Genomic DNA, 19,166 nt, shown 5'->3' with positions numbered 1-19,166 from the left:
CATATCCTCTGAATTGTTCCTCTAGATCTTTCAAGATTTTCATTTGTTTTAACTTTGTTTTGAAGATTTGAGCTTTTGAGCAAAGTTTTGGAGCTTGGTGGTTCAAGAATTATGTGAATCCGAGGGTGGACAGCATGTCTTGGGAAGAGTTTGCAAACGAGTTTGCAGGATGGGCTTTCCCAGATAGTTCAAGGGAGCTGAAGATGATAGAGTTTGAGCAGTTGAGGCAGACAGATGATATGAGTATAGAGGAGTACACCGATAGATTCTTGGAGCTGTTGCCTTTTTCTGGACAGAGTCTGAATACAGATTCGAAGAAGTCAAGGAGGTATGTCATGAAACTTCATTCCAGGTACTCCTCCTTGATTCAGTCCGTGGACAGGGAGAGCTTCCATGCCATAGTAGATATGGCTAGGAAAATGGAGGCCAGTGCCATCATTCAGGGGACAGTTAAGCAGACAGTGGCACAGTCTTCCGGTTCTAAAACCCCGGGTGGGGGAAGGTTAGATCCCTCTACCTTGAGTGCAGCAGCTTCAGGCAGTAAGAGATGGAGTAAGGCCAAGGGTAAGAAGAACAAGTTCTGGAGCAAAGTCAAGTCCAGTCTGGGATTTGGGAGTGGCTCAAGCTCTGGTGCTGATAATGCAGTTTGTGCAAGGTGTGGTAGGCCGCACAGAGGAGTATGTCGGTTTGGGACGAACGTCTGTTTCAGATGTGGTCAGGAGGGGCATATGGCTCGAGAATGTCCAAGAGCAGTCCCGATGACTCAGTCCCAGCAGACGCCTCAGGTAGTGTAGCACAGCCAGTAGCTCCAGCCACGACTCAGGCCAGTGGCAGAGGCAGAGGGAGAGGGGCAACCTCTTCTTCAGCGGGTTTCAGAGGTGAAGGTCCATCAGCTCCAGCACGGATCTTCACAATGACACAGCAGGAGGCAGATGCATCTAACACCGTGGTGGCAGGTAACTTAGTCATTGGTTGTTCAAATGTTTATGCCTTGATGGACCCTGGTGCATCTCATTCTTTTATTGCACCGAGAGCCGTTGAGAGGTTGGGGTTGATGATCTCTGGGTTAGAGTGTCCTCTCTGGGTCAGTGGACCCAAGTGTGATCCATCAGTGGCAGAGTCAGTCTGCCAGTGTAGTACTGTATTTGTTGAGGGAAGATGCTTGTCCGCCGACCTGGTGGTTCTAGATTTGACAGACTTTGACGTCATTCTAGGGATGGACTGGCTATCTACCCATGGTGCTACCTTGGACTGCAGAGACAAGGTAGTCAGGTTCAGAGGTCAGGATGGGTCAGAGGTCGTCTTCAGGGGAGACAGGAGGGGTACACCTAGAGGTCTGATATCAGCTCTTCAGGCTCGCAGGTTGCTTAGGAGGGGATGTCAGGGGTATTTGGCTCATGTGAGAGAGCTTAGCAGTCAGGTTAGAGAGTCCGCCTCGGTGCCAGTGGTTAGTGAGTTCTTAGATGTGTTCCCAAACGAGCTGCCAGGTTTACCACCTGTTAGGGAGATAGAGTTCGAGATAGAATTGATGCCTGGAACCCGACCGATCTCTATCCCTCCTTACAGGATGGCACCAGCAGAATTGAAAGAGTTGAAGGAGCAGTTACAGGAGCTGGTAGACAAGGGCTTCATCCAACCGAGTACCTCACCTTGGGGTGCTCCAGTTTTGTTTGTAAGAAAGAAGGATGGATCCCTCAGACTTTGTATCGACTACAGGCAATTGAACAAAGTCACTACCAAAAATAGGTACCCATTGCCAAGGATCGACGATCTATTCGACCAGCTAGCAGGAGCGGGTTGTTTCTCCAAAATAGATCTGAGATCTGGGTATCATCAGCTGAGGATCAGAGAAGAAGATGTGCCAAAGACAGCTTTCAAGACCAGATATGGGCATTTTGAGTTCCTGGTGATGCCGTTCGGGTTAACCAACGCCCCTGCAGCATTCATGGACCTCATGAACAGAGTGTTTAGCTAATACCTGGATCACTTTGTTATTGTCTTCATAGATGATATCTTAGTGTATTCCAGGAATGCAGAGGAGCATGCCCATCATCTGAGGTTGGTTCTACAGACCTTGAGGGAGCATGGCTTGTATGCCAAGTTCTCCAAGTGTGAGTTCTGGCTGAGGAGCATTTCATTCTTGGGGCATGTGGTGTCAGAAAATGGTATAGAGGTAGACCCCAAGAAGGTAGAAGCTGTGGCTAATTGGCCTAGACCCACTTCAGTGACAGAGATTAGAAGTTTCTTGGGTTTGGCAGGTTACTACAGGAGGTTCGTTCAGGACTTCTCGAAAATAGCAGCTCCTCTTACCAGACTGACCAGGAAGAATCAGAAGTTCATGTGGAATGACCAGTGCGAAGAGAGTTTTGAAGAGCTTAAGAAGAGGTTGACTTCAGCACCAGTGTTAGCTCTGCCATCTAGTGATGCAGACTTTACAGTCTTTTCTGATGCGTCCCGTGTGGGACTGGGTTGTGTACTAATGCAGAATGAGAGGGTGATTGCTTATGCTTCTAGACAGCTAAAGAAGCATGAGTTAAATTACCCCACACATGACCTTGAGATGGCAGCAGTAATCTTTGCACTCAAGATGTGGAGGCACTACCTCTATGGGGTAAAATGTGAGATCTTCACAGATCATAAAAGCCTGCAGTACATCCTGAGTCAAAGAGATTTGAACTTGAGACAGAGGAGATGGGTAGAGCTGCTGAGTGACTATGATTGCAAGATTCAGTATCATCCGGGTAAGGCGAATGTCGTGGCAGACGCCCTAAGCCGGAAGTCACTAGGCAGTCTATCCCACATCACGGCAGAGAGGAGACCAGTGGTGAAGGAGTTTTACAAGCTCATTGATGAAGGTCTACAGTTGGAGTTGTCTGGTACAGGTGCTTTAGTGGCCCAGATGAGAGTGACACCTGTGTTTCTGGAGCAAGTGGCTCAGAAACAGCATGAGGACCCAGAGTTAGTGAAGATTGCCAGGAATGTTCAGTCAGGCAAAGACAGCGAGTTCAGATTCGACAACAAAGGGATCCTCCGCTATGGGAGTCGTTTATGTGTACCAAATGACATAGGGCTAAAAGGAGACATTATGAGAGAGGCTCATAATGCAAGATACAGCGTTCACCCCGGAGCCACCAAGATGTATCAAGATCTGAAAAAGGTTTATTGGTGGCCAGCTATGAAGAGAGAAGTGGCACAGTTTGTGTCAGCCTGCGAAGTGTGTCAGAGGGTGAAGCTGGAACATCAGAAGCCGGCTGGAATGCTTAACCCGCTACCTATTCCAGAGTGGAAATGGGAGAATATAGCTATGGACTTCGTAGTGGGGTTACCGGCGACGTCCAACAGATTGGACTCCATATGGGTGATTGTGGACAGACTCACCAAATCTGCTCACTTCATCCCTGTCAGGAGTGGCTATTCTGTGGACAAGTTGGCGCAGGTGTATGTTGATGAGATAGTCAGACTGCATGGGGTTCCTGTTTCTATAATGTCAGATAGAGGACCCCAGTTCACCTCCAGGTTTTGGCGGAGTCTGCAGAATGCCATGGGTACCAAGTTGGATTTCAGTACTGCCTTCCATCCACAGACAGACGGACAGTCGGAGAGGACCATCCAGACGATAGAGGATATGCTCAGAATGTGTGTACTGGACTTTGGCGGTTCTTAGAGGCAGCATCTACCTTTGGTGGAGTTTGCCTACAATAACAGCCATCATGCTAGCATCGGGATGGCTCCATATGAAGCTTTGTATGGAAGTGCAGATCACCTGTTTGCTAGGAAGAAGTTGGAGAAAAGGCCTTGGCAGGGCCTGAGCTAGTAGAGATTACCAGCAGGGTGGTACCCTTAATCAGAGAAAGAATCAAGACGGCTGCAAGCAGACAGAAGAGTTATGCAGACATCCGCAGAAGGCAAGTAGAGTTCCAGGAGGGGGATCTGGTATTGCTCAAGGTGTCTCCAATGAAAGGAGTGGTTCGCTTCGGGAAGAAAGGTAAACTGGCTCTACGATACATCGGACCCTTTGAAGTCTTGCAAAAGATTGGGAATGTATCGTACAAGCTGGATTTACCTGCTTCAATGGAAAGAATCCATCCGGTTTTCCATGTTTCTATGTTGAGAAAGTTCGTGTCAGATCCGGGCAAGGTTCTTAGTGAGCCTGATGTGGAGATCCAAGAAGATCTCACCTATGTGGAACAGCCAGTACGGATTCTGGACACTCAAATCAGGAAGCTGAGAAACAAGGAAATCCCGATAGTGAAAGTCCTGTGGAACCACCACAATATGGAAGAATGCACCTGGGAGACACGGGAGTCCATGCTCCAGCAGTACCCTTATCTTTTCTAAGGTTAGTTTCTTATGAGTTTTATGTGTATGTGTGTTGTAGAATAGGTTTGTTGCATGTTTGGAAGGTTGGGAGGCGAAATGTGTAAAAGGAGCCAAGTTTCTGCCCTTTGGCAGAAACCAGGTTCGGCAGCCAAAGGACTTTCGGCCGCCGAACATGGCTGGGGAGGCAAGCCTTTTGGCTGCCGAAGCCTGCCCCCGAAAGGAGACTTTCGTCTCTGTCTGGGAGTTTCGGCCGCCAAAAGTGCCACCGAACATGCATGAGTTTCGTCTCTGTCTGGGAGTTTCGGCCGCCGAAGGTGCCGCCGAACCTGCCTGACTTTCGGCTCTGGAGAGACTTTCGGCCGCCGAACCTGCCGCCGAAAGTGCCCTGTCCAGGCCTCCTTTGCATGTTTTTCTATGGTTGTTTCATGATGTTTTAGGGGGTTTTTGGGGAGTAGTTTATAGTTATGTTCAGGTATGTTTGGTCCCTCATTTGAGTCCACCTGTGTAGGTTCGGACCCGAGGAACCGGGGACCTCAACAGTGAGTTCAGCTGCTTCGGTGTTGTCAGAGTCAGCCAGAGGTGAGTGGAACTAAACTTAAATCTTTTAAATTGAGAAATTAAATGTTTTATCATGTTTCATGCATCATGATTATGCAATAGGATGATTGCATTAGTTTCACAAATATGCCGCATTGCATCGATTGTTGTTGATGTGAGTGAATATTGGATGACCCAATTAGTCCATGACAGGAAGACCAGGACCCCATTCTACGGCCTGGCACAGAGTAAGGAAAGACCAGGACCCCATTCTACGGCCTGGCACGGTTATGGGACTCGAAGACCAGGAGCCCAGAGGAGGCCCTAGGACAATGGTAAGTAATGTATGTTATGACAGGAAGACCAGGACCCCATGCTACGGCCTGGCACAGAGTTAGCTTGGACTAATTGGTGACAAGTTCACCCAGCCCTTATGTGAATTGTCTGTGTTATGATGCATTTCATAGAGCATAGTGTTAATATGTTTTATAGTTCTGCTCACTGGGCTTTTAGCTCACCCCTCTCCCTTTACCCCCAGGCTTGCAGGCACAGTATAGAGCAGGAGTCCGGATAGAGTAAAGAAATCATGTTTATGTAATAGCTAGCAATGGACATGATCAAATTGTAATGTAATGTCTTAATCAGTATGAGATGATGTTTATGGATGTTAGAGGTATGCTTGACCAAAGATTATTGTTATCCCTTTTAATACATGATCTTAGAGATTTTTATGATGTTTATGTAAATCAACTCAACATAAGTTATGTCACCCATTGGGGGCACTGATGAGATCCCACAGAGGGATCAATATTATATTAATGTATATGCACAGGTTGAGTTTGGTTGATGTATATAGAAAGAAAAATTTTAATTTTTATGTATGTTGTTGATCATGTATGGGATTATACAGGTTTACAGGTTAGATGTCAGGCTTGCTACGGGTCCCGGCGGCCTTAAGCCGATCTGGATCCTAGCGCCGGTAGCGGTCCGATTTTCGGGTCGTTACACTCGTCACTTGGAGGAGCAAAAAACAAAGTGTTGTTGCTCAGTCAAGTGCTGAAGCAGAATACAGAGCAATGGCCCAAGGTGCGTGTGAACTCTTATAGTTACAGAAGTTATTGGAGGAGTTGAGGTTGCCCGAAAGAGACAAGATAACTTTATATTGTGACAATAAAGCTGCTATAAGTACAGCACAAAATCCAGTCCAACATGACCGGACGAAGCACATTAAAATTAATCGGCACTTCATTAAAGAAAAATTAACAGATGGTGTCTTGAGCCTAGTTCATGTGACTTCTACTGGGCAACTTGCAGATGTGTTTACTAAAGGGCTCAACAACAAGATCTACCATAATCTGATTTGCAAGTTGGGCATGTGCGACATCTTTGCACCAACTTGAGGGGGAGTGTTGATTTATTTGCTAACCCTAACTGATTCTAGGGATATGATTTGATTTGATTTGATTAGGATCCTTAATTATCTCTGCAATTATTATTTGATTATTTGCTTCCTGTTTAGATATAATTCTTTGTCTATAAGTAGTCATATAAACCAATTGTAAAGATTAAGAGTGAAATACAAGAATTCTCTAAATTCTCCCAAAAATCTTCAAATAGTCAATTAGATAATTAATTCTTTCTCTGATTTTTATCGCTCACATCAAAATATGACAAATCAAATTGAGATTGATAATTAACTATCAAGTGACCTTTGATCTTGACTAAGCAGTGTTTCTAAATAAGAAAGGTAAAATATTTACCAAACGTTCTAAGACAGAAAGATTGACGTCTCCACACCTCTTCCCATATGTTGTTGCAACAATCCTTCTTGTTGTTCCTACCTTCACATGCTCAAAGTAAAATATCATTACTGTAAGCTTATCTGTTAATATAACCAGATCAGAACTGCAAATATAATAATAATAATAATAATAATAATAATAATAAGAAGAAGAAGAAGAAGAAGAGTTTAAGGTTATTCTTAGATTAATGACCAAAATCAACCAAAGCAGCACATAATCTATCAGTGTGCTTCCAGTAAATCAATTTGTTCAGTGCCAGTTGACTGCAACATCATTCTCTGGGTAATAGAATTGGCATGTAGATTTTTGATTTTGAGTATATATCAAAGCTCCTTTATATTTAGAACAGAATGATACCTATGAACTTAGCAAAGTTGCAAGACGAAATACTGACTATCTTCTCCTATCTTCTTTTATAATTCAAAATATTCCACCATAACCAACCCACATTTGATTTTGACTCAACGCATAAGTACTCAATCTTTATACAAATTGCAGCAGCAGAGATTGCAAAATGCAATTAACAAGTCAGAGCACACTGAAGGTGGGAGACACAAAATAAATCACCCATAATCTCATACCTTGCAAAGCTCCAACAATATAAGAACATGATGACTCTTCATTGCGACCTTATATTTACCATTTTCAGCCTTGTCCAAGCTCTGCAAAGGAGAAAATTCATGCACCAAAAGAAAAAAGTACATCAAAAAGTTTTGTTGACTTGTACATAAGCAGCATAGAATTTATTCAAACCCATAACTAGCTTTCCTTTGCCATTTCATTTGGCTATAATGTGTCCATACTCAAGCTTAAAAAAAATGAACAATTTTTTAATTCTGAAAGAAAAGCTTAAACACTTCAACCATGAATATAATGTTAAGACTCCTCTGAACGTGCTATAGAGTCAAGTTAAATAACTGGTATTCCAAAAGAAAAGCTTAAACACTTTTCAACTATGGATATGTTGTAATAATTTCTCTTTCCATGGCATGGAGTCAACTTAAAAAAACTCACTTTCCAAAAGAAAAGCTTAAACATTTATTTACTTAAAGCTCCTCTACACATGGTATTGGATCAAATTGAAGTACTGGTTTTCAAAAAGAAAAGCTAAAATACTAAAAATATAGATATGTTATAAAAGCTCCTCTAAAGTCTGAACATGGTGACTTCATGCTATATCTGGAATCTCCTACGCAGTATGCACAGAAAACTTTATTTGAAGCATCCACTTAATTCTATTATCCACCAATTCTCAACTAAAATGTCCAGGTCAATTGTTCAATAACATGAAAAAATAAAGTTAGGGCTAATTCCAATCCCCCTGTACTATAAGCAGATGTGAACATTTTAGCTACTATTAGAACAGAAGATATTTTAGATTACTGTCATAATTTTAAGCCATCATCTAATGTTAATAAAACCTCGGAATTTGTATATTGAATGTTGACCATTTCAGAGAAAGGGGAACATAGAGTACACAATTTTCTCCATGCAACTTATAAAGCAACATCAAGTTAGAGCCATCCAGAAATAGAACTATGAGCCTTCTCAGCACCCATGCCCAACCCCCCTTTCACATGGAGAGAGAGAGAGAGAGAGAGAGAGAGAGAGAGAGAGATACCTTCAGGTACTCAGGTGGTAATCCAGTCAGCTCTGCCTCACTGAAAAGGATACAAGTGCTATCATCATTCAAATTTCTGATGTAGCGCAAGCTTAGTTCATCAATTTGAGCTCTCAAGCGCTGAGCTTCCTCTCTTTTGGTAACAGTAAGGTTCAGACCATTCCGCTCAAAGTCTGTAACCTGTCACTAATCAGGAAAAAAAAATCAACACTTGGATTGAACAACTTACACAGATCAAAAGTTTTTCAAGAATTAAATGAAACCAATGTTCCTATTCATAAAAAACTAGATCATAATAAACCATGTCCCAATAATGAAAAAGATTACCAATTATAACTTTCCTTACCAGGCACTTAACATAGTGTTTTGCTTCAGGATTCATCCACTCTCCTTTCACAGAAAAAGCTTTTACAACACGATATAAATCTTCACGTTTACTGATCAGCTTGCATGAAATAGGATAATGGTCAATTCATATGTAATCAAGCCAGTGAGCACTCAACTTATTTAACACTGCCATAATTACATAATATGAAATACATAAGCCTTATGAATTATGATAATGCTGATTGCATCAACATAAAAATATCAGACCAAGTTAGTGCCAGAAGCTAAATTTACTTTCTTACCTTTTTCTCAAACATCTTCACAGTAATCATACCATCAACTAACCAAACATTTCCAATGTCTACTTCTTTTCCCTTAAAGAGAAGGCAAAAGGAAAATCATTACTAGATATTTGTTATTATTGCCATGTAACACTTCAGTCTATACAGCTACCTAGCCACAGTATACCTTTCATTGACTTTTTGGAATAAATACAATCAGTATAGTTATGTCTGATCTGAGTTTGTGTAAGGTAACTTAATTCAACCACTAGAATCAAAAAGTGTTAGCATGTATAGTTAGCTAGGCTTGTGTAGAAAGTTCTAGTAGCTTCATGTAGATTCTTCCATATATGTACACTCTATAAATAGGTATGTATTCTGAATTCACTACTAATAAAAATTACTGTTTACCGTCAGTCTAAGATGGTATCAAAGCGGGTCTCTTAAAACATTTTCTCTTTTTTTTTTCTTTCTCTTGTATCGAGAACCTTCTCAGACTCAGAGCTGAACGATGGAAGAAGGCAGCTCTGCTACAACACGATCTCAACCGGTTCTGGCAAGAGAAATTACCAAAAATACGGCCGATGATACTTTTACATTGCAAAATTATGACAATCAGGCGATGCCGCTTGTGTGTATCCAGCTAAACGAAACTAATTACAGAGGCTGAATTCGAGCGATGAAGATTGCACTTGGAGCCAAAAACAAGCTAGGGTTCGTGGAAGGAAAAGTGATGATTCCAAAAGATAGTTCTGAGAACTACGAGAGGTGGAGAAGGTGCGATTACATGGTTATATCATGGATTTTGAACTCTATTTCGAAAGAGTTGGTTGGAAGTTTTCTCTATGTTACCAACGGTAGAGAACTCTGAATTGAGCTCAGAGAGAGATACGGCAAAAGCAACAGACCAATTATCAAATCAAGCAAAAGATAGCATCGATCTCACAAGAAAATCTCTCTGTAACAGCATACTGCAGCAAGTTGAAATAAGTCTGGGATGAATTAGCCAACATCATGCTGATACCTCCTTGCAGTTGTGGATCTGAAAAACTTGCGACGGAAATCCACAATGCAAATCATCTTATGCAATTCCTCATGGGCCTTAATGATGCCTTTGATCAGGTTCGAAGCCAAGTTCTGCTTCTGGATCCACTACCAAAGTGAATAAAGCGTTCTCAATGGTCTTACGAGTAGAATCGCAGAAGGAAGTTCAAACGAATATTACAGAGCATACTAAAATTGCAATCAGGTCTCATGGCAATAGGAGAGAATATTGGAAGTACGATGCAAGGGAAGGTCACCGTGATTATTGCAATTTGGATGGACACACACGAGCGGGATGCTTCAAGTTGATCGATTATCTAGACTAGTTCAAGAACAAGAACAAGAACTTCATGAATCCAGGGACTTCCAAATCAAGATATATTGCTCATGTATCACATGTAGATGATCACAATACAAGATCAATTCCAGAAACATCAATAGACGATATTGGATCTATCACCACTCAGTTGAACAAGATTGAAGAAGTCAATTCCAAGTTTGAGTCCTTACAACTGGAGATGAATCAAGTGATGAAAGGTAAAGCCATTACTACAGTGAACACAGTCAATTCACATTCAGCCTATACCTATCATCCAATTGACTACTTTGGTAACCACTCTAATCCTTGTTATTTCAATACACAATCCACTTCTTCAATATTGAATTGTTGTGTTGTAATTACAGAAAAAGAAGCATGGATTTGACACTGGAGCATCAGATCATGCCACACCTTATAAATGTTATATGCCATATATCTCTACAATTGTTTCACCTATAACTGTCCATTTAGCAAATGGTTCTTCCACACAGGTCTCACATGTAGGCACCATTACACTGCACAAACGCGTGAAATTGCTGAATGTCCTCTTTGTTCCTAATTTCAATGTAAATCTATTGTTTGTGTCCAAATTACTTAAAACCTCTAACTTGACATTAAAATTCTACTCATCTTGCTGTTTTCTTTCAAGACCAGAAAAATAATTCTACAGTAGCTGTTGGAAGCATAACCAATGGATTATACATCTTAGATAGTACTAGTTTTTGTAATTCAATCATTCAGTCCTGTCTTGATTCTGTTTGTAATGTGATATCTTCCAATCTCCCTGTAAATACCACTAAGATTGATGATTGTAATAAATGGACTGCCTCTTTTATAAATTCAATTACAAAAGTTCCTTTTTCTGTTTTTCATACTAGGTCAGGACATTCTTTATGTTAAAAGATGTATCATATACATGATTTTAAGAAATATGTTGATTCTAATTACTTGTGCCCACTATGTCCCTTAGCCAAAATGTCTAAATTGCCTTTTCATAAAAGTAATACCACTGCCACAACTCCTTTTGAGCTGATTCATATAGACCTATGGAGTCATTTTGCTATACCTTCTATTACTGGTACTAGATTTTTCATCATTATTATCAATGACAAAACTAAAGCCACATGGACATATATGCTTAAGTTCAAAGATCAAACACACTCTATTTTGACTTTTTTTTTCAAATATGTCCAAACATAATTTGACAAACAACTTAAATCCTTAGGTCTGATAATAGAGGAGAATTCATTAATTCACAATGTGCTTCTTTATTTTTTTCTAAAGTGTCATTTACCAAACTACTTGCCTTTATACACCTCAACAAAGTGGCACAATAAAAATTAAACATAAGCATATTTTAAATCTTGATCTTTCTTCCAGTGATTTGCTTCTTGATCCAGATAAGTTTAGAAGATTGATTGGCTAGTTGTTATACATCAACATTACTAATCCAGACATTAATTTTGTTGTCCATTATTTGAGCCAATTCAAGTCTAATCCTAGGAAACCACATCGGAATGCAGCTTGCCATGTTTTGAGATATCTCAAGACGTGTTCATCTATAGGGTTATATTTTTCTACTACATCTAACTTGACTAAACTTACAACTTATTGTGATGCATACTGAGCCATTTATTCTTTTTCTTAAAAGTCTATCACTGATTTTTGTGTATTTTTTGGTGATTCTCTTGTTAGTTGAAAGACAAAGAAACAAAAAAGTCTCCAAATCCACTACAGAAGCCGAATACCGCGGCATGGGAGCCATAGTTTGTGAACTTTTATGGATATCATACATACAAAAGATTTACACATTGATGTGCAATTTCCTATTTCCTTACGGTGCGATAACAAAAGCAGCCATTCATATAATTTCGCAATCCTGTCTTTTATGAAAGGATCAAGTATCTTAATATCGATTGTGATTTCGTTGGGGAACAACTACAAAAGGGATTTATTGCTTCTAACCATATGCCTTCAGCATATCAGCTTACAGATATTTTCACAAAATCATTGTCTAGTCCTCAACATAAGTTTTTCTTCTCCAAGTTGCATCTGGTTGCCTTGCCACCTGATCCAACTTGAGGGGATGATAGCATGTATAGTTAGCTAGGCTTGTGTAGAAAGTTCTAGTAGCTTCATGTAGATTCTTCCATATATGTACTGAAACAGCCGGGCCCGAACTGGCCCAAATAACTTTTGGACCCACTTTCCACTTGGCCCAAAATGATTAACCCAAGTTATTTAGTAGTTCTGTGCTAGCTATCATATACAATTCAATTTCCTTCAAATCTTCCGATGTGGGACGGATTTGCGCCGCAAATCCGCAAGCAAGCAGCTGAAGCTGCTGACTATCACACTCGGTCCCGCTAAATTTTTGCGACGTCCTCGTCGCAACTGAATCCATTACAATTGCTAACCAGAACCGAACCCTTAGGTATTGTGGTTCGCTAGTACCTCGGGCGGCTCCACCTCGTCTCTCACGGGTAGCCCTTTCCTCGCAGACCTACTAGCTCCGCACAATTTTGTCTAACCCAGGGTGGCTCTGATACCAATTGAAACAGCCGGGCCCGAACTGGCCCAAATAACTTTTGGACCCACTTTCCACTTGGCCCAAAATGATTAACCCAAGTTATTTAGTAGTTTTGTGCTAGCTATCATATACAATTCAATTTCCTTCAAATCTTCCGATGTGGGACGGATTTGCACCGCAAATCCGCAAGCAAGCAGCTGAAGCCGCTGACTATCACATGTACACTCTATAGATAGGTGAACTTGTATGTATTATGAATTCACTACTAATAAAAATTACTGTTTACCATCAGTCTAAAAAAAAGTAAGTCTACGACTGAAACTATATATAATTTAATGTTGAAATTAATAGCACTATTTTTAATTTGGTTTTACATAACAGAGAAGTGTATACTTAAAAAATTCCTTACTTAATAAAGTCTAGGCTCAAGGACGGATTTAATTACAACAAACTGTTTTAAGAAAAAGGGGGAAACTAACAAGGAAATGCAATACACGATTAGCTGCTAAGTAAATAAAACCTGCATGTGGAAATGTGAGCATCTATTCTCCGCTCAGCTTCAGCACTTGCTCTCCGCACATCTTCCAAAGTGGATACCAACTTCGGAAACACGCAAGATTGAATCAGTGGAAATTGTTGTGCCTCCAAATCAGCCAAGGGAGCAATAACATTTGCATAAGAGACCTGCATAGTTCAGTAAGTAACTGATCAAGTAGGGGAAACAAACAACTTAGTAGTCAAAGCATGCAATAAAAGCAGCGATCAAGTAACTAATTCTTGCAATCACAATAGAATAATTGATCTTCCTCAGAACTAGGAAGTAAAAAAGGGAAAAAAATTAAGAGCTTGAATTTCACCCGAAGATGAAAATACAGAGTGAAGTACCTTGTCAAGGGGAATAGAAGTAACTGTATCATGAACCTCTTTCGACTTGGCAATGATTCTGTCAGCTAATTTCAGAATCTCAGGTGCCGGTAGACTGACACGAACAGTAGACCCCGGAAGATCTATTTAACAACAATAAATACACAGAAAATTACATGAGATTCAAACTTGTGTAGCACATAGAAATATGTTGACTACAATAACAAAAGAAATGCATTCCTGGAAGTGTTTAGCAAGCAAGAAACTGCCAAAAAAAGAGTAAAGAAATGAAAATAGAAGTGAAGATAAAGGCCGGGACCTTTCTTCTTTGATCTTCTGCGATGAGAATTGAAGGCGGAGATAGCGAAGCCAGCGGTGAGAGCGAGGAGAGCAGCAGCACCGGTGAAGGCGAGTAGGTTCGCGTCTCTCTTCTTGTGTTTGGCAGTCATTTTCTCGCTGCTCTCTTGACCTTCCGCCATTTCTGATTTCTCTACCAAGCAGCAATTGGGAGGGAAATTTTGGGGCGCTCTGGGCGGAAAGTGAACTGGAAGCGATGAAATTGTCCAAATTTAAAAACTATTTATATACACAGACAGAGGATAGATAAAATCACATGTCGGAGCCTTCGTTTTTAATTCGAAATAATTATAATTAATTTATACAAATTTAATAATTATTTGCTGTGATCATAATATACTTGATCCTATTAATTTTTATTCGAACTATCAAAGTATGTTTTTAATTATTTAAATAAACTCTTTTTTATTTAATTGAGTTTCAACAGATGAATAAAAACAAATGAGTTATTACAGTGAGAAATAATTTTAAAATAAATAAATAACTCAAACTTGATTAAAATTCTTAATAGAATAGTTTAAAATTATTATTAACAGATATAATTTAATAAATTTTTGTTATATTTATAAATATAAAACCTTTTAATTAGCGTATCACTTTCAAAATATTTAATAACTAAATAAATATAAAAATAAATGTATGTAATTTTATCTATTTAATAAATAAATAATATATTTACACTAATTTAAAATTTATAAAATTATTTTAAAATTTTACGATAATTATAAAAAGAGTTAAAGAGTTTATGTACACTATTGACAATTTTTACGCAAAATTTTAAATTTTTTTTATCTAATTTGATAATTAGAGAATATTTATAATTATAATAAATTTAAAAATTAAAATTTTATTATGTAAAATTAAAAATTTTAATTATAACTGTAATTACAAAGCCGTGGGTTTTATGGCAATAGCTCGAAATAAAATAAAAGTAAAGAAATTTTCATCCTCTCTCCTCACAGGCCATTACCCTCCCCCTGCCAATTGCCAAACAGAAGGCCCTTTAAATCCTGCCCATGTAAATCCAGAAACGCGCTGGTTGGTCCAATTCTGGCCCACTAGCGATCAAGCTGAGTAGACAAGAGAAACAAAACAGCGAGCAGAGATACGGTATACCGAGCCGAAACTCCTCCGCTTTCATCCGATCCCTATCATTCTTTCAGCACTTGCATTTTCTCTCCCTTTCCTTTCTCTGTTTGGTTCCCGATCAACATTAACATGCCTCCCAAGTCGAAAGACAAGGGGAAACCCTCTCAGTCGGCATGGCAGCCTCCGCCCGCCATTGAAGATCTCTTCACTACTCTTAATAAGCACATCCAGCGATCCGATTACGAGCAAGCTGTCAAAATTGCAGATCAAGGTCCAATTATCATATTCCAGTAGTCCTTTTTTTTTTCTCAGCTCTTAGTTAACGACATGGTTTGGTTTTTTCAATATTGAATTTGTTGCTGCTGTTGCTATTTTGCAGTTCTCGGAGTTGCTCCTGCCGATGAGGACGCGCTTCGATGCAAGGTTGTGGCTTTGATTAAGGCTGATAGCATTGAGAATGCTCTTTCAACGATTCAGTCAGCTCAGAAAATTCCTGTTGACTTCAGTTTCTTCAAGGTAGGCCAAATTGTGCTCTTCTTTATTCTTATATTAAATGTGGGTTGTTGTTTACGGTTACTGTCGAGCATTTCGACAGTTTTACTAAATTAGGGGGAAAAAAAAAAAGCGAAGATTGTGGCTACTTATTGAACTTTTGTTTGCTTATATGCATTAGCCATTCCGGCGGATCTTAGTTAAAGAGGTATGATGAGTAAAATAACTCATGGGAAGATGTAAAAGAAGAAAGAAGGATTTAATCCTTTATATTGGTTTTGCTTGGTAATTGAAGCTTATGGTTTCTTATATGTTTTTTGGTTAGCTTCTATATAGGTACTTGTAATGCTTGTCTTTTTTATTTTCATTTCATTATGCTGCTTGCTAAGTTACTGTAGTTTGAACCTTCTTTTGTTAGCTTACGTTTGATGCTCGATTGGACAGATAGCTGAATTTCTTAGATTCTCCTTCTGGTTCTCAAAGTGTCTTAATTGGAATTAAATGGCCTGTGTTTCTTCTTAGTAGGCATACTGTTTATACAGACAGAACAAGTTGGATGAAGCTTTGGTGTCCTTGAAAGGCCAAGAGAGAATTTCTGAAACGATGCTGTTAGAATCTCAGATTTTCTTTCGTATGGGGAAAATGGATACTTGTGTTGATGTCTATCAGAAACTTCAAAAATCCAAGATTGATTCCTTAGAAATTAATCTTGCTGCTGCTTTGGTTTTGGGTGGGAGAGCTTCTGAAGTGCAAGGAATGATGGAAGCAAATCGAATTAAAGCATCTAGCAGCTTTGAGTTGGCATACAACACTGCTTGTTCTTTGATTGAAAGGAATAAGTACAATGAAGCAGAACAACTTTTGCTAACAGCCAGAAGGTGATAGACTCATTCTATGTTTTGTGAGAAACTAGATGCAGTGAGCAACTTGCCCTCTACTCATTCAATAGTACTAAAATGATCACAATGAATTCTTAATATTTGCCTCATAAGTGTTTCCTTTATTATTTTATTGTCATTAGTTTGTGGGTATTTGAAATAAATTATTCAGCTCTTGAGACACACATAAGCTAGTTATAAGTTCTATTACTTTTCCTTTTCTTCAGTGGGTGCAATTTCTTTGTTCATTTTGCGGACAATGTTACATATCAGCAATGTTCACAACTTGTTCTCTTAATTGAAACTCCTAAATAGGGTAAAATTATTCTGAGCTATAAATTTCTCCAACAATGCAAGTACCATGGACTGACATGCTTTATATCTTCTTATATTCCTCTCAGAATTGGTCAGGAGACATTGATGGATGAAAACTTGGCTGAGGATGATATAGAGATTGAATTGGCTCCTATTTCTGTCCAGTTGGCATATGTTAATCAGGTAAAACAATATTATGTAATGCAAAAAGTTCCCCATAATTTTTTTCCTGTTTAGGTGATTTTTTAAATAGCCAATAATGGATATAGCTTATTTCGTCAGCTCTTAGGAAGACCGCAAGAGGCAATGGAAGCTTACACAGATATTATTAACCGAAATCTGGCAGATGAATCATCTTTTGTCGTGGCTGTTAACAACTTTGTTTCTCTAAAAGGAACAAGAGATGTTTCTGATAACCTGAGGAAACTTGATCGGCTCAAAGAAAAAGATGCACAGGGTTTCCAGCTTGCTCACGGACTTGAAAAGCTTTCTCCAAAACAAAGAGAAACAATATATGCAAACCGGGTGCTTTTACTTCTCCATGCGAACAAGATGGATCAGGTCTTCTATTTATCTTTTTGCATTTCTCAGTTTTGAGTTGCATTCTTTTAAAAATTAGCAATAAGGGCCAAAAAAATGTTGTTCAGAAAATAAACATCATTTTAGTTGTATTGAAAAAGCTATTAGAAAAAAGTTTAGTAGGTTTTCTTATGACTGAAATATGTCAAATATGATTTTAAATCAGTCTTACTATTTTCTAATTAATATATTTAAGAAAGTAGTCTTTTCAATAGTAGCTCTAACAATAATGCAAACAGACCCCAAGTGATTTGGGGGATTCTCAGCTTTGTTAATGGCCTCTGTTTATTGCCAATGTTTAACAGGCGCGCGATATTGTTGCTACTCTGGCAGACACATTTGCTGACAGTGTGGTGCCAGTACTGCTTCAGGCTGCTGTCCTGGTTAGAGAGAACAAAGCTGGTAGAGCTGAAGAAATACTGGGGCAGTTTGCTGAAAAGTTCCCTGCTAAATCTAAGATTCTTCTTCTTGCAAGGGCACAAATTGCTGCTGCTGCTGGCCATCCTCAAGTAGCAGCCGACTCCCTGGTTAAGATACCTGATATTCAGCACATGCCTGCCACTGTTGCTACCATTGTGGCTCTTAAAGAGCGGGCTGGAGATATTGATGGTGCATCTTCCATACTTGATTCTGCAATCAAATGGTGGTCAAATGCTATGACTGAGCACAGCAAGCTAGATGTTATAATGCAAGAAGCTGCTTCCTTCAAGATCAGGCATGGGCGGGAGGAAGATGCTGCTCACCTATATGAGCAGCTTGTTAAAAGCCACGGGAGCATAGAAGCATTGGCAGGGCTGGTAAGTACAGTTGCTCGTGTGAATGTTGACAAGGCAGAAGGGTATGAGAAGCAGCTGAAACCTTTACCAGGCCTGAAAGGGATAGATGTAGATAGTTTGGAGAAGACTTCTGGGGCAAAGCATGGTGAAGGTTCCCATTTGTCAGTTGCTGAAGTACAAGAGGAGGCCAAGAAAGAGAAACCGAAGAAAAAGAGAAAGAGAAAGCCTAGGTTTCCTAAAGGGTTTGACCCTGCGAATCCTGGTCCTCCTCCAGATCCAGAAAGGTGGCTTCCCAAGAGAGAGAGATCAAGTTACAGGCCCAAGAGAAAGGATAAGAGAGCAGCTCAGGTGAGAGGATCTCAGGGTGCTGTAGTTAGAGAAAAGCATGAAGCTGGTGCTAGTGCTACCAATTCCAGCTCCTCAAATTCGAAGTCAAACCAAGCTGCTAATTCCAATGCCGCTGCAGAACAATCAAAACCTTCATTCAAGTCTTCGAGAAAGAAGTCAAGGAAGTGACTCTCATCCCCCCTCCCCCCAAAAGAAAAGAGTTAGGAGAGAGAAGGGAAAAAATCTCTAGGTCCTGGTTAAAAATTTTCCAATTATTTGTCATTTATTTAACTTTTTCACTGAAGATGAGATTTTGGTAGTTTACCCTTGCTGTGTCCAAATTCTAAACAACTGGAACAAATAGAAAATTGATTTTCTTATTTTGCCATGCACAAGTGTGTTTTGTGGGGCAGTACTCCATCGTTTATGCCTCTTTTCGGTGGGCTACTTCAATTCCGGCCAAGGTCAGTCAACTTCAAGTTCAAGGTGCAGTTTACCGGTAAATGCTTGTCTTCATGTATTTTAGCTTGGAGTTGTTACTGCAGAATAGCTAGGATCTATCTATCTCCAAAATACAGCGGTTGGGGGATATAACCTTTTAGCATTGGAATGGTATCTTGTACTTTTATCTGCTTCAAACCAGGAATTCCTTTGGGTGCAAGTTCTCTTGTATTTGACTATTTCCTGTCGTGATTGAACAAAAAGAGG

At 39.7% G+C, this 19,166-nt stretch overlaps 2 protein-coding genes across 7 annotated transcripts in view; one reads left to right on the top strand and one right to left on the bottom strand.

The window, feature by feature from the left end:
* Nucleotides 1–14,216, bottom strand: part of LOC110628853 (probable thimet oligopeptidase) — a 31,804-nt gene extending 17,588 nt beyond the window's left edge. For all 5 annotated transcript variants that reach the window (XR_002490127.2, XR_002490128.2, XM_021775672.2 and 2 more), the window contains exons 1-7: nt 13,965–14,216; nt 13,667–13,788; nt 13,302–13,465; nt 8,627–8,717; nt 8,281–8,460; nt 7,241–7,321; nt 6,618–6,698 (exon numbers count right to left, since the gene is read on the bottom strand). Coding sequence is in view for 3 of the 5 variants with exons in the window: in XM_021775672.2 (XP_021631364.1) it covers nt 6,618–6,698; nt 7,241–7,321; nt 8,281–8,460; nt 8,627–8,717; nt 13,302–13,465; nt 13,667–13,788; nt 13,965–14,124 (879 nt within the window). In the remaining 2 variants the exon portion in view is untranslated. The remainder of the gene's footprint in view (nt 1–6,617; nt 6,699–7,240; nt 7,322–8,280; nt 8,461–8,626; nt 8,718–13,301; nt 13,466–13,666; nt 13,789–13,964) is intronic.
* Nucleotides 14,217–14,992: 776 nt separating this feature from the next.
* On the top strand, nt 14,993–18,846 carry LOC110628336 (signal recognition particle subunit SRP72). 2 transcript variants are annotated; one of them, XM_021774961.2, is made up of 6 exons: nt 14,993–15,362; nt 15,471–15,607; nt 16,109–16,461; nt 16,863–16,959; nt 17,059–17,337; nt 17,661–18,846. In XM_021774961.2, exons 1-6 carry the CDS (start codon nt 15,221–15,223, stop codon nt 18,645–18,647), a joined length of 1,995 nt encoding a protein of 664 aa, XP_021630653.1. In that variant the 5' UTR covers nt 14,993–15,220; the 3' UTR covers nt 18,648–18,846. The 2 variants fall into 2 exon arrangements, with proteins under 2 accessions (XP_021630653.1, XP_043804964.1); XM_043949029.1 differs by lacking the exon at nt 14,993–15,362 and having other exon boundaries at nt 15,475–15,607; nt 16,106–16,461.
* Nucleotides 18,847–19,166: the final 320 nt, after the last annotated feature.

The sequence above is a fragment of the Manihot esculenta genome, chromosome 12, assembly GCF_001659605.2.
Source record: "Manihot esculenta cultivar AM560-2 chromosome 12, M.esculenta_v8, whole genome shotgun sequence".
In the NCBI taxonomy this organism is placed as follows: domain Eukaryota; kingdom Viridiplantae; phylum Streptophyta; class Magnoliopsida; order Malpighiales; family Euphorbiaceae; genus Manihot; species Manihot esculenta.
The sequence above is the reverse complement of the archived record's forward strand: the minus strand, read 5'-3'. Positions and strand labels throughout refer to the sequence as shown.

Excerpts from the sequence above, each read along its gene's own strand:
- LOC110628336 (XM_021774961.2), top strand. The coding sequence starts at position 15,221 with ATGCCTCCCAAGTCGAAAGACAAGGGGAAACCCTCTCAGTCGGCATGG. Across the intron at positions 15,363-15,470 it reads TGTCAAAATTGCAGATCAAG|TTCTCGGAGTTGCTCCTGCC; the intron begins GTCCAATTATCA and ends GCTATTTTGCAG. Across the intron at positions 17,338-17,660 it reads ATGCGAACAAGATGGATCAG|GCGCGCGATATTGTTGCTAC; the intron begins GTCTTCTATTTA and ends AATGTTTAACAG.